The 15,662-nt window shown below is 31.6% G+C and overlaps 2 protein-coding genes and 1 non-coding gene across 5 annotated transcripts; all 3 read right to left on the bottom strand.

Annotated features, from left to right (window-relative positions):
- Positions 1-5,335: 5,335 nt before the first annotated feature.
- LOC130941862 (transcription factor bHLH68-like) lies at positions 5,336-7,222 on the bottom strand. 3 transcript variants are annotated; one of them, XM_057870486.1, is made up of 4 exons: positions 6,974-7,222; positions 6,747-6,890; positions 6,475-6,591; positions 5,336-6,270 (listed from the first exon to the last, which is right to left on the bottom strand). In XM_057870486.1, the coding sequence occupies exons 1-4, from the start codon at positions 7,160-7,162 to the stop codon at positions 6,109-6,111; spliced, it is 612 nt and encodes a 203-aa protein (XP_057726469.1). In that variant the 5' UTR covers positions 7,163-7,222; the 3' UTR covers positions 5,336-6,108. The 3 variants fall into 3 exon arrangements, with proteins under 3 accessions (XP_057726469.1, XP_057726472.1, XP_057726471.1); XM_057870489.1 differs by having other exon boundaries at positions 5,336-6,263; XM_057870488.1 differs by having other exon boundaries at positions 5,336-6,255.
- Positions 7,223-8,343: 1,121 nt separating this feature from the next.
- On the bottom strand, positions 8,344-11,645 carry LOC130940549 (peroxisome biogenesis protein 2). The gene is made up of 8 exons (XM_057868717.1): positions 11,280-11,645; positions 11,065-11,178; positions 10,795-10,948; positions 10,540-10,676; positions 10,326-10,426; positions 10,117-10,234; positions 9,239-9,405; positions 8,344-9,081 (listed from the first exon to the last, which is right to left on the bottom strand). The coding sequence occupies exons 1-8, from the start codon at positions 11,430-11,432 to the stop codon at positions 8,967-8,969; spliced, it is 1,059 nt and encodes a 352-aa protein (XP_057724700.1). The 5' UTR covers positions 11,433-11,645; the 3' UTR covers positions 8,344-8,966.
- A 78-nt stretch (positions 11,646-11,723) lies between these two features.
- On the bottom strand, positions 11,724-11,805 carry TRNAS-CGA (transfer RNA serine (anticodon CGA)). The gene has a single exon. It is a non-coding gene; the product is annotated as a tRNA-Ser (tRNA).
- Between the last annotated feature and the right edge of the window lie 3,857 nt (positions 11,806-15,662).

Below are 15,662 nucleotides of genomic sequence, written 5' to 3'. Positions count from 1 at the left end.
ATTTAATCGCATAGGTTGTGGGAAAGTTATTTTTAGTGCTTCCGTTGTTAGACAGGTTATTGTTTGAACCTGTGTTGGGAACAGGAACAAGGGAATTTGTTAGAACTCACCAAATCATGAAGCAGCTTCTGATTGCATGAAGAAAGCTGACGACGAGACTCGAAGCAAGAAGATGACGAGTCACAGGACCTGCTGCTTCTGACACCGGCGACGAAGAGTGCAACGAAGATGCACGACTGTGTGCAAGACAATGACAATACAGAGAGCAACGACGACGACCAGTCTCGAAGACGAGAAGAGAAACGACGACCTTGATTATAAGACCGAAGACGAGAGAGAGCTCGAGTGCGAGCCACAGTGAGAGATGAGAGAGATCGAGTTTGAGAAGATGAAGAACGATGAAAGAATAATTTTGATTTTTTTGGTTTTCTCGATATGTTTTTGTTTCGTTGTTTAAATTATTTGAAAATATAAAATTAAGGTTAGTTGAATTTTAAAATTTAATTTATTTAAAAGGATATTTTTATCTAATAGAATAAAATAAAGATGTTTAAGATTTTTTATAAAATTAAATAAAATTTTTTATTTAATTAAAAGGGTGTTTTAATAAAAATAGTGATATAATATATATTTTTTTAATTAAGAATCACAAACATGGTTGAATTTACACACGCTATCGATATAATTCTTGCATTGAGTGCATGTATGTTTGCTTTGTTTACAGGTTTTTCTTTTGGTTTGCTTGCTTTTTTAGTGAAGCATAACAAGATGACATATATATGCTGTGGCCTCTCTACAACTACTACTACAACCATGCATATATATGTCCAAAGAAAACGATATTTTATTTGCAGCAACGTAACTGATTGCATTGCTCGTGGTAGGGGTGTGGATGGTCCGACCCGATCCAAAAATTCAGCCTGGTTTCGAACACTTTAAGGGTTAATTTGGTGTGATTTCATCGAGTTTAGGATCGGGTAAGGGTCTTAAAAATAGACACTGTCATTATTTCGGGTCGGGTCCGGGCCATAGTTCGGATCACTCGAAATTGGTCCAGTATTTTGTATTATTAGTGATGGATGATGGTTATTATTATGTGGAATTTAAGTATTGTAAACCTTAATATTTTGTGTTATTAGTCATTATATATAAGACTATAAGTTAATGTTTTATATTTAAAATGCATAAGACTTTAGACTAATGTATAATATTGTGTTATTTGTATTGATTTAAATATTTGGTGTTATTAGACAATATTAGTATTGATTATGGTTATGCTTTAATTTTAGAGAAGAGTTGGTTCTTGTTATATTTTTCTAAGTGAATTTTATCATGTCAAATAATGGTTGGAGTCTTGGAAATTTGGATATTTTTACATGCTAACTTACAAAAAGGTATCAAGGTAATATAATGTTAACGGTCCGGTTTTCACCCGGTATAATTATGGCCCGAAAGGGTATAAGTTTTATCGGGTTTAGAATCGAGTTCGGATCTCAAAAATAGATTCGGTACATATTTCGAATCGGATCTATATCACATTAAACCCGATTTTATTCGACCCATGCACGCCCCTAGCTCGTGGAAGTTATAAGATTTCTCATGTAAATGGGCTTCTTTTTATATTTATCCGCTCTCTCGAATTGTGGGTTAAATTATTTAGGTTCATGGAGACATTTTTATAATATTTTAATTTTTTTTTCTTCTCTTTCATATCTTAGTATCCGTTTTTTACTGTATGATTTTTTACTATTGAGACGTGAGAAACCAATTTTCGAGTTATGCTGTATTAGCTATCAAATAAGTTTGTCTTTTAATGTATGGCTTTATTTGAATACTTAAATATTACACTCTTAATGCATCCAAAATTATTGTGGCATTGTCTTTTTCGACTTATGGCCCTTCACAAACCATCAAATTTTAAACCCAAATAAATTTATTGTAGCTATATACACCATGAATTGTAATAATTACTGTCATTTTAATTGATAACTAAATAATAATGTCAGTTCCATTTGTGTTTTAAATACATGCGTTTTAATTGGCAAATAAATGACAACCTCTTAGGAATTATTAAGTTACTGTGTCATAGCCGTATTCATTTTTTTTTTCCTTTGGATCATAGGATTATTTAGTTTTTAGAAACATATTTTGGATGAAAAATTATTAGTGTCTCATGTCAAAATGATTTTTTGTTATGGACCATCTTATGCCTTTCTTCCTATAGCTCCCCAAAACAAATTTTTTAAATAAATCTTTAATACAACATCTAAGACATAACACTCAACATTTTTTACAGCCAAAATACTTATGGAACACGTACGTGTGAAGTCATCAGCACTCTTACTAATTAACACATACAAATCATTATAACAATTAAACTAGTTATTAAATCAGATCGCACACCAACGATTGAACTACTTCCTGATCTACTGAAAATTAAAAACCAAAATATTGATTAACAACTAAAAAAATGTGAATATCATTTATTATTACCATCATTGTTTAATTTGCCATGCATGCATTAGATTGGAAAAAATACGTACATACATAAAAAATAAAACGAATTTTTTATTTTTATAAATTAAATAAATGTAATAATTACTAAAATAAATAATTTTATAAACAAGTTAAGGGAGGGATATTTATTTCGGTAAATATTTTTAAAATTATTTATTTTAATAATTATTATATTTATTTAATTTATAAAAATAAAAAATCCCATCAAAAACAAAAACAAAACAAAAAAAGAAAATTAAAATTGTTTCATCTAGAATGGTTTTACCATGATCGATCCAGCAGCAGAATGAAGAAGATATGAGATCAGATTGAACATCACAACTTCAAAATTTATACTGTTCGATATCTCAGAGACAAGAAATGTAATCCTTGAGCATCTTCCAGCGATTCATGATAGTCATTGTGATTGTTCTTTCCAATGGAAAGCCTAATTCCGTACATTTAAAACTTAAAAGAGAATTAGACAAAAAATTATTTCCACCCTAACCCTTGCACCATTCACCAATGTATTTTTCTCTGCAACAATCTCACCGCAAAAGGATTAAGAGAGAGGCAAAAATAAGTTATTTTTATTATTAAAGAGAATGAAAAATCTCTTTAAAAATATTTGTTTAGTTATTACACTTTATATACTATGTATTATTTATGTATTTTTATTAAAAAAATTATAACAAATAAACCTACATTTACTATTACTATTGATAAAAAAATAATTTACCTAACCCTTTGTGTTGTCGGAAGATGATCGTGGAGATTAGGGATCGAAATTTTGAGGGAAAGTTGAGGTCGATGAACTTACGAAGGAGAATAAACGTTTTGTGACAATAGCAGAGAGAATTGGAGAAGTATGGTGCCAGGTGCTTCTTGATGTATGATCTTGCTTCCAGCATCTAGTCTACAAGATTGAAGACAAACTTCTGAGAATTGATCTTCTTTTCGAGTTCCTGCGGTGCTCCCTTCAGGATAACATGCGGCTGCTTTTTGAGATGTAGATACAGCGATGGTTCTTGGATTTCTGCCGAGTTTAGCAATGTTTATTTAGTGTTTATTTTTAGAAACAAGACACAGAAACATGAACAACTAATATTTAAAAAATGTTTAGAGACAAAAACATGGACACTAAACATTATCTTCAGAATAGTTTTTTATATTATTTTATCTACTCTTATAACGATGGACACAGACTTTTTTATGAAATTTTATTTTATCCAAAGATATTTTTTAATTATTTTACTTTTAGCCTTTCTTATTTTTCTTAATTTGAACTCCTTTTTATTTTCTCTTTTTATCTGTACTTCTTATGTTATCTTATTACTTCAATATTATTTTTATGTTGTTGATTTATAGACCAATTCTTCTTCTAATCTCATGTACTCCTACGTACTCTCATTCTCTATTAAATTAGTTTATACTTGATGCGAAAAATTTGATATCATATACTTATTTTAGTCTTATCCATGTGTATCTAAACATAATACTAAATATTACATTAGTGTTTTGTACATCGTATTTAAACACAATATACAAAGAATAATTTTTAATGCCTCTGTTTTATTATCTTTATCTCAGTGTCTTATTCTATCATATCTTCAAAAACAAACGCAGTCTTTGTGACGGTGTCGAACAAGTATGATAGGATGTGATCTTTGATGCATGTGATCTTGCTTCCAGTATCCAGTCTATAAGATTGGAAACGAATTTCTGTGTGTATTTGAATTAGAGTTTGCAAACTAGAATTTATATAAAATTAATTTTACAAATTTGATTTTGACAAAAAGTGAGTTAGTGTTAATGTTTGATAATTTTATATTAAAATGGATTATAATAAAATAAATGTTGCTTAGATTACATTATTTAAAATTACATTTAGATAAAAATTACTAAAAAAACATAAATTTATATCATTTAAAATTATATTATTTTAACACTCTTTAATTATAATTTATTTGAAAAAAATTTAAATTTATGTATTAAAATTTAGTACTCTTTTGATTATAATTTGTTAATACTCCTCTTTAGTACTCTTCTTTATACTGTTTGGATTATATTTCCATGCTTCATGCAACGTACTGCTACCATTTGTGTATATATACTAAAAAAACAATGAAGCATAAAGTGTTTATTTGGGTACATTGATTTATATAAAAACAATAGAAGGTGCAAAAATAATTTCCTTGGTTAAACAACTTTTCAAACCTTCTCTTTTGCTACCCAAAAGAATCCTTCATTTTTTAACCATTCAAAGTGCTCTTAATGAGGTATGGATGGGAGTAGTTTTAATTTTTTATTTTCCCCTTAAAAAGAATAAACATAATTGAGCTCCTTTAAAAGTATGATTTTAAATCAAATAAACTCCACACACAATTAATTAACATTATTTCAGAGTGTGCCCATGACCATACAAATAATAAAAGGTAATTACCAGCCACCACTCCATTGGCTTTAAATTCCAAAGTGGGATTAATTAAGATTGATGATGCAAGATACAGCGTCAGGATGATGAAATCATAGGAGCGTGAAGAGATGAGGCATGGAAGTACTTGAGTATTTTAATTTAATCGTAAAAAGTGGTCCAAATTATACATTATTCTTATTGAGAGTGATGATCATGGGCCATATGAATACCCGTTATATCATCTTTTAAGCTTTAATTTTTAGATGAATATAAATAAATAGTAGATTATAGCTACACTATGCATTGTTCATATATATACATATAGCATGAATTTTGTATGCTTTAATTTCTATTCTTTCATATTTTCGTCTTCATCGGTTGCTCTTGTGTTCCACTACTCTAATATATATTTGAAGATTAGAATGAAAAAGAAAAATAAAACTATCATCATTGAATAACAAATTAAACAAATATATAATGAACTCAATATGCAATTATTGAATTCCTAACTAGATTAGAGAGATTACTCCATTGCTAGTTTTATATATTCCGATCCCGTAACAATAATAATAATCATGAACGACATATATGTAGCATCTTGAGCAATCAACCTTTTCTTTTCCGACTAAGTTTCCATTTTGGTCGCTGAGATTCACATGATTATCCATTTTTGTCTTCGAAATTTAAAATTATCTATACTGGTCCTCCAGATTCAAAGTCTCAGCATCAATGTGGTCTCTTGACTCTTTCCGGCGATGATTAGACAAACGGAATGTTGATATGGCATCTTTCCTGCCACGCTGGATGATGAGTAAACGCCGTTGTTTACCCTTGGCATCCACACAAGTCAGAAATATCGTCGCTTTATATATGAAGGGAGAAGAAATGATGGAGACCCAAAATAAAGTATTCTTTTTCTTCTCTACCTCCACTATTTTTCATTTCTGACTTGTTTAGACGCCAAGGGTAAATAATGTCGTTTACTAATAATCAAGTGTAGTGCTATATCAACATTCCATTTGTCTAATTATCGTCGAAAAGAGTCGAGGGACCATATTGGTGCCCAAACTTGAATTTGGAGGATTAATATAGGTAATTTTGAATTTCGGAAACCAAATTGAGTAATGGCGTGAATTTCAGAGAGCAAAATGGGTATTTAGTCTTTCTTTTCCACAAGGATTCCAAATTAAAAGAGATTAAAATCCGGTGGCAAATGGTGATGGCCAGTAATCGGCAGCATGATGATTATCTTGAGTTCCAACATGTTGGGTGCATGATATTGGAACCAAGCACAAGCCTCTACTCTTCAAGTCCTTTTCTTGATTCTTACTATCTTCTCCATCCTGTTTGACTATTATCTAATCAAACTCTTGCAAGTCATGAAATAGGTGAAAACTCAGGTGCAGTTGACTTCATGTGAAGTTGATAGTTAAGAGTCGTTAGATGAAAATTTAGTCAAATCAGTCAAATCATCTAACGACTCTCAGCTATCAATTTTACGTGAAGTCGACTGCACCTGAGTTTCCACCTATGAAATATATCCAAACATGATGGGTACTTACAATTACAGAGTGTGGATTATTGGTGTTGTCCAAATAAGGAGAGGTCAGTGCCTGAATTTGAGAGTGAAGGAATCCTATATATCCAATTGCTTCCAATAGAACGGAAGCTGTGTCAGTCTGCAAATTCATTATTAACACATATCGTCAGAAAATCACTCGTCTCAAAAGTAAGTTTAACTTGATAGAAAGAGATAACATGAATAGTTATATCTTTAATACATATATTGAGGTTGGATGGTTCTGGAATGGATGTATGTATGTGTTATGTGTACCTTTCCAAATGGAGAAACAAGTTGATGAAGGGATGTGATTCTATCACCAAGCTTCTCCTTTCTCACCTTGATGAGATGTTGTTGGCTTGAAACCCTACCTTTCTTGTTCTTGTTCTTGTTAGTGCTAATTCTACTACTATTACACTACACATACATGATACATTCCATTCATTATTCATTTGCATTTGGATGATGTATGTCAAAATGTAATAAATTAAATTACCAACCTTGTAGGATACTGCTGGTGGTGATGGTGGTAGCTTCTTGCTATAAGTGAAATCTAGCATGTTCATGTTCATGTTCATGTTGATGTGTGAATAGTCATCTTCCCCAGTGCTGCAAACAAGATACTGATGATGATGATGATGATGTTGAGGGATATTCCACCAGTTAGGGTTAGGGTTCCCACCCATCATTTGCTGCAATTCAATGAAATACTAGTTACTAGTTACTCATCATCTTGGATCACTTCAACAAACTCAATAATTATTACTTGCTTTCTCTTTCTTTCTTTCTTTTTTTATTGTTCCTGCTTTTGCTTTTTCATAAAGTAGCACGCAAAAGCTGCTGCCCACTCTATGTCTTTTAATTAAATAAATATTTTTCGAGAAAATACATGTTGCTAAAAAAACCCACATGCATGACCATGAATGTATAGTTATTTTTGTTTTATACTTTAATATATATCATTCAATGAATCTGATTCTACACTCACCAAAAGTGACAAGTCATCGTGCATGATGCACATTTAATTCTAAGTATCAAGTGTAGAAATATCTTATCCATTAATATTCATAGTGAAATATACATCTCAATAACCATTTAAGAATAAAAAGAAATTGTTGGGGCAACACTCCTAAACTATATATTCCAATTTTTTGTTCTCTTGTGTCTCATATCACATTATATACCATTGCATATCTTAATAACTAGAGATATCTAGATTATTTCTTGTTAACGTGCCACATTAATAATTTTGATATGCATTGCAAAGTATTCCATGTGGTATGATATTAGACGCACATGACCCAGTTAGTTAGATAGTAGAGAGTAGCGAACAAAAATCCAAAAGGGGGAAAACAAAATGGGTGAGATGCAACAAAAAGAAAATTACATTTCCAAACGCCAAAAAAAGAATAATAGTAGCACATGGTTGTGTATGTTTATAAGTACTTTTTGGTTCCGAGTGCATACTTTTGTCTATGTGGTCTTTATGCCTTTATTTAGACCTCACCAAATAACCTTCAAATTGATGTGTAATATAACTGAGACATACACCCAAAACCATGAATGGAAGTAAACGATTCTCTCTTTCTATAAATAATATGTTTAGTTTGAGTTCGTAAGAATCTTAATTAAACAGCAAGCAAAAGGATTAAATGTTACTAATTCAACACATAAGCCGCAAGCTATGACTTATATATATGACTATTGGTCTTCTAATCAAGAATATTCATCAGAAAGTTTGGTCTCTCACCGACAGCCTTGAAGCTAAGTGATATCTACCAATCCCTTTTTATTTGTTTAATGCATGATGCATGGAAACAACAAAAACATAAAGAAAAAGAAAGATTAAAAAGGGTTTGGACCGAATTTGGCAGGATGAATTTTAAAGCTATCAGCATGTAGATAACAATAATTCGAAGGCAAAAGCAATCTTTTTTTCAACTGTTGAGTCAAACAAGGCACTCAAATTAAGCTTGGCAGGTGGCTTATAGACATTTTACATGGAATGAAAATGACTACTTTGTCCCCTTTTTTTTTTCCTTACGGTTTTTTGTTTTCTTTTTATCAAGGAAGCACCATAGGCGCTTTACAATTTTTTTTTCTCTTTTTATTAACGGGGCTTGGACTCAAGGGTAAAAAAAGAAAAAACCAAAAAAAAATATGTATAGCTTCCCATTGATATTGCTAATTGCTATTGAGTGATGAGTGATCCTTGTGCAAGTGATGTGAAAGCATAAATAAACTCGGAAGACCACTGGTTTATTGCACTATATGTATGATGACATTGCTGGAAGGGCTCATACACCCCATTCAACCCATGACAATATGATACTAATAAGGAATATGATTCCTTTTGCAAATAAATGTGAATTAATAATGGAGAAAACAGAAGAAGAAAAAGAAAAAAGAATACAGCCACAATTTCAGGCAGTATTTTATATTGCTAATTCTGTATGGAGATATCGGAAGCCTTCTCCCTTTCTCATAATATCATCATTCCGTTGGGGCACCACCATGCCGCTGCATCGCACTAACTGGCTCACTGCACCTCGAACACCTATATGATGGAGCAGCAGCCCATCGCGTCCGAAGACAGTAGTAACAGTATCTGCCACAAAAATAATTATGCTTAGCACTTTTCCTATGATAATAAACTGCTGAATTTGAAGGGTGTCTATAATGATATGAAAAAGATAAAACTTTCCACAACCATAAGTTCGATTAAATTAATGTCCTTAACTAAGACATTTTAGAGATTCATTCACCTATGCTGACAAGGAATTGCAACAAAAGGAATGGTTGGAGTAGCCCGGCAAATGGGACATAGTGTGTCGTCCTCAGCTGAACTTGAAGATTTGTCCTTAGAAAATGGTCGAAAGAGATTTCTAACAGACGATGAGTTAAGTAGAGGAAGAAGCAGCAACAACATTTCCTGCCATCAGAGCATGGCATAAACACCAAAGCGTTGACAAATGAGGAACAAGACAGGCTCACAAATTGATTTCTAGCAAATCCAGAAGCATTTAAAAATAAAAAAGAAAAAACCCTGTGCATTATTAATTTATTATGCACGAAATATAGTATAAGTACTTTGTATAAGTTTCCATCTTGTAGTCCGTAAAGACTGACCCTTGAGCCGTATGTTAACTTACAATATCATGAAATCTACCCAATTGACAATTGATTTTTGTTGTGCTATAAAAAAACCAAAGGTATGCAGCAACAATTTTTGGAACCGGGAATAATTACATGATAAATTGTAAGTAAATTCATAGGATTTTCCATATCACAAAACAATAAATACTTTGTGACATTAATTTATTTCATAATAGACTTGTCCAAAATCTTCAACTCAGAGTTAACATCACACCTCAAAAACAGAACAAAGACTGGACATTTAACTTGTGAAAACTTTCTAATATTCTTAAGAAAGCAGAGTTATATCATGAAAAATTGGAAAGTAGAAATCGGCACCCCTTTGATTGATCTAGAATGGTCCAATCAGCTAGCAATCCACATCTTTCACATTAATTTGTCTCAGTTCTCAAATAGAAATCAAAAGGAAAAATTGCATTTATGATTTTTAACATGCAATATCCAACCAAAAATGGAGAATAAAATTGAAGGAGAGAAGAAAAGGTACCGAGAATTCATTCCAAACTAGTTGTCGGTTCATATACTCAAAGCTAACTGCGCGATTCATATTCGGGCTCCCATATACAAGCCTTGCTCGTAAGGCTCTTTCAATAAGATTTCTATACCTGCTTCACAATAACACACAATAAGATAAGATGCAGATTACTCGTCAACTCATCCTATGGGACGCAATTGTCCAGTTCTTGAAATAATTACCTTCCAGTACAAAGAAAAATCAACAAGTTTCCAAATGAAGCAGCTCTATAAATTCCTTCTACGCGTTGTAGCAAGATCCATATACGCTGTGCTAATGACCTCTGAAAAAAACAAAACATAAATTAGATTCATTCCATACACCTCCATCTGCAGGTTTACAGAACAAGATTGCAGTGAGGCCACAAAAAGACCACAAAACACAAAAAATCTATACCTGCTCAGTATCACCCCATCTTCGAAAAGCAGAGAAAGATTGTAGACGAGCCCAAATATACTGACCACCAACAGTGGCAATACAATACCAAAGTTTCTGAGCTACAGTAAGTCCTGGTCCCTCCAAACCAGTTCTAACTGTGAACAAAAGTATCATAAAATCAGCATTATAAGAAGTTTTCCAGGATGAACATCTTATCAGAGCAAATTGAGCATAATATCAGGGTAAATGCACACAAATGAAAGTACATGTTACCTTTTTGTCTGGATTCGGTTGCGCGCTCATTCCTGTACCTGAGATTCATGAGAGCAATCCCTGGAGTAGGCTTATCTACCCAAATTGAGAAGCGCCAAATAAGGAACTCAAGGAAAGCATCAAGCTCGGCCTCATACTGAAATAACATTCCTGGCTAATCCCAAGCAACGACAAAAACAACAAAGGAATGAAGAAAACTCTGAAATACGTTACAAGAAGCTCGAACATTTGCAGCAAAAAATGAAGTAAAAAGGAAAGGCAAAAGCTTACCTTCATTAAAGAGAAGACTTTAACAAGCTGCTCTTTCAACATGGCGGACATTTCCACATCCAATCTTGCAGCATCAACCTGGTTAACTCTCGATATCGTAATCGGAATCGTAGACTGCAGCAAAAATCAGCGCGATTACGAATTGAAGAAGAAAAGTTGAGATTGATAAGGGCGAAAGCAAACCCTAACGAATTGAAAGGGAGCTGAGAGCTAACCTGAGGAGAGTGGGAGAGAGAGGGCCAGAGAGGGAGAAAGGAATTGTATGTGTGAATCCAAGCATCTTGTGGCGGTGCTGATGATGATTCTGTTGGAGCAGTGGTTCCAGTGACGGCAGTGCCGCCACTCGAGGACGGTGGCTCTCTGTCCATTCACCGCACCGAATAGTAACAGATAGATATATGATTATGATTATGTATATCCAATCGAAGCTAACAGTGTTAACAAGAAGTTGAAGATTTGAGGAATATAGGATTACGATTCATTCTTCACCTCTCTCAACTCTACTTTCTACTTTCTAGCTGCTTCCGTTCCGTTGCTTCAACCAACACAGAACGGTTATCAAAACCGATTCCCCAACTTGCTACTTGCTTCAACCAAAGCAGCTCAAGAAAGGTCCTTTTGGTCTTTTTCTTCTGAGAAAAAGTATACAAAAAATAAAACGTCGACAGCAGGATTCGAACCTGCGCAGGCAAAGCCCAACAGATTTCGAGTCTGTCTCCTTAACCACTCGAACATATCGACCATTTGTTTTTCATGTTTCGTACATTGAATTTTAATGTAAATAAATTAGTGTTTGCTTCAAACCCTGTGTAGCCCAATTGTAGTGTGTAAGAAAAGCCCATAGTTTTCAGTTGCTGCCGAAGATTACTGGGCTTACCATGTCCAATACAAGCTAAAATCATAGAATAACACTTCATACAAGAAAAAACAAAAAAAGAAAAAAGCTTGAAAAATGTCTCTACTACTGTGCCACCTAATCAAGTAATTGAAAAATGTCCATGTGATATTCTGCAGATCTATTGGTTCATTCCTCCCATTAATTAGTTGCCACCATTACCCAAAACACTAAAGGTCATGTTATTTTTCCATTTACTGGGCTGCTGGGGTGTGCTGGAATTACACACATGTCAAAGTTTCCATTCTCAATTTACTATTTGCTATGATTAGATTAACATCATTACCTTTAAATTCAATGATTGTGTAAATGGCATAATTTTGCTACTATACAGTAAGATAAGAAATTAAGTAAAAAAGGATGATAATAAGATAATGTAGTGTCCATAAGGTGAGGCATGTACACATAATAATTGCAACTTTTGAAAGGCTTTTGGGCATGAAAAGATTCCAAACGTACACACATAAGTTCCACTCAGAAATAGGGTTGTCGCTGTAAATATATATATATAGCACTCTACTTAGGAGGCTGCTGGCAGGGAAATTAAGAGTGTAGTGCGTTTGGTTGGTGGAGAGAAAGAAAGAGAGTGACATGAATGAATGAATGAATGATTATAGAGTTGAACTTGTTTACAAGTTATCACTGGTGGTGTGATGGCTAAAAGCGCAGTATTCGGGTCTTCCATCCATTAACCATGACTAAAGTCTATACCGCATATTCTTTAATTTGTACCAAAACACATGGATTCTACTTTGAAAAAATAAATCAAGAAAAGTAGTTAAAGGGAACACAACACATACAAGATACAACATTAAGGTAGCGTTTGGTAGAGAGACAAAGATAGAAAGATTAAGAGACAGAGATTTAAATAAATCTTAGTATTCTGTTTTGTACAAAGTAAAAGACAAAAATTGAAACGAATGAAATTTTAATTTAATTTGTACAAAGAGTAAAATTGAAATTAATTAATTGAAATGAAGGTATTTTAGGTGTAAAATGTTATTAAAATTTTAGTCTCTATCTCTAAAAATTTTAGTCTCCTGTGTCTCCACTTTTTGAATGTGCTGAAATACTAAAATTTTGGAGTACTAATCTCTGAACTAACAAACATGATACCATGATATTGAGTCTCAGTCTCCCAATCTCTGTCTCAATACCTCAAAACAAATGCTATTAGACCTAATAGTACTGAACAATTATTTATATCATTTTATTTTTTGCTTAATAAGAATATATACATGAACATCTTATATGAAGTTTTATATATGATTCATTAAGATCCTAATTAATTTGTTAGTGATTTGAAGTATCATATATAGTAGGTTTCTTAAAACTTTTAAACACGCGCGCCTACCTCGTGAGATTTTGGAAATAATGCACCACTATACCACAAACTAATAGCATACATGATTATGGTTTATGAATCTTCTTCATCGATCATGTATAGTGCTCAAAGCTATAACTTTATGTAATATAAAAAAGCTGCTTATTATTTCACATTGTTATTCGATCGGTTAATTGAATATATATTATCAAAATGATGCTTTGTGATGACTAAGTCGTGAGATATCTAAATTTCTTGGGCATATATAAAAAGAAAAAGTATAATTAAACAATTTTTAATTAATTAATTTTAAATAATTATAATTAATAATTAATAATTTTATATTTTTTAAATAATTATTAATTAATAATAATTAATTAGTATAGAATACAGTTAAAAATATTTGTTAATTTATTATTGGCTAGACCTCTGTTAGTTACTTAGCAAAATTGATATAAAAACTAGAGGTGTTCATGAATCGAATTCGATCCGCATATTTGCGATGTTTATCCAAATTCAATTCGAAAATTACGGATATGGATTCGATCCGCAAGGCTATCGGATTGGATCCGATCAGATCAGCACAATAATCGGATCGGATTACGAATTTTGTGTAGAAATCCATATATTCGCGTATCTGCAAAAATAAAAAAATAAATAAGTAAATATTTATTTTATATTTTATTTCAACTAATAATTATTATATATGTTGTATTATTTTAATTTTTATTATTTAATACAGATCAAATCGAAATTTTGATCATATACGATTCGATCTTCACCCCTAATAAAAACTGTTGAGGGTCAATTATTTGGCATGGTTTAGTCTAAATCTCTTTGGTCGCTATCACCTTACAATTATATTCTATCTACTTGTTTTTTCTGCTTCATGAATTAGCCCACAAATTAAATAACCAGACAAGGAAATATCAAGAATAATATTAATGCATGCGGGTGCGAGGTGTGATCACCAAAACTATATATAGAGCTGCATGTTAATATAGATATTAAAATTAATGATGTGCATAAATTAGCTTTTTTGACGTGTTCAACATTACATTTCTCTTAAATGCTATTTTTATAGTATAAAATATAATTTTTTATCTTTTACTTATTTTTTTTTTATCAATTGTTTCTAATACAATAATTAAAAAAATAGAAGAAGTAGTGCATATGATGCTGTTTAAAAATTAAAGTTGGAGTGGGCACACAAGAATTTATGTTTTTATATCTACCATAAAATTCTTTTTTAATTTGTTGAATCTACTTATCCACGTATATATAAAGAGATCCATGGAAGTAAAAGTGAAGTAGCTGATAAATTTGAGAATGCATGGTGAGATAAGTAGATACGTGAACAAGCTAAAGTATGTATGTAGGAGAAACAAGAAAATTCATAGGCTTATATATTTTGCATGCTGTATTTAACAAGTCAACTAAGATTTTCTCGAATTATATTATTAATAATTTAATTAATATTTAATTTAATTTGGCTGAAGTTTTAAGGAATAAATAAAGATCTTTTTTGTTTTGTGAAGATCAAAAGAATTTTCTATTTTCATAATTTGAAAATATATGAAACTACTAGTTATAAGAGGGTGAAAATTCAGGTATAGTCGACTTCACGTGAAGTTGATAGCTGAGAGTCGTTAGATAGATAAAAATTTAGTCAAATCATTTAAATTATCTAACGATTCTCAAGTATTAATTTCACGTAAAGTCGACTACAACTGAATTTCTATCTTATAAGAGACCAAAATATTCACTGCCTTAACAATCAAAGAACATAGAGAATCCTCTTTTTGAGTGAAAGAGAGTTGCATTTGACATTGTTTATGCACATAACATTCTCACTGTAGCAATGGTGGACGGCAAAAGGGTCCCATTACCCTTCACACTTGGCTTGAAAAAAAAACACTTAAAATAATTAATTATATTAAGTATATATTAAAATTAATTATTAATATAAAATATATATTAAAAATTAAAATATAAATATATATTAAAAAATAAATTTAATTATATATATTTATAAATAAATATATTAATAATTAATTTTAACGAACGATTTTAATATATAAATAATATTTTTAAAACAGAAAATAAACTCTCTAATAAGGTAAGTGGATTAGAGAATCACATACTATATCACCAAAGGAGCAGAGGAAAAAAACATCACAATAGATAGATAATAGTGAATCTTTCACTGGAATAGCCCCACTATTTTTCTTTTCTTATTCTTGGTATACCATTGTGGATCTTATTTCTTATATATGTCAATTATAGTGCCACTTGGAATGCTCCTTACCATAGTCAATTAAAACGGCTATGTGGTTTCTTTTTCCTTCTTTATTCTTTTTTTTTCCATATAATTTTCAT

Source organism: Arachis stenosperma, chromosome 7 (assembly GCF_014773155.1).
Source record: "Arachis stenosperma cultivar V10309 chromosome 7, arast.V10309.gnm1.PFL2, whole genome shotgun sequence".
NCBI lineage: Eukaryota > Viridiplantae > Streptophyta > Magnoliopsida > Fabales > Fabaceae > Arachis > Arachis stenosperma.
The sequence above is the reverse complement of the archived record's forward strand: the minus strand, read 5'-3'. Positions and strand labels throughout refer to the sequence as shown.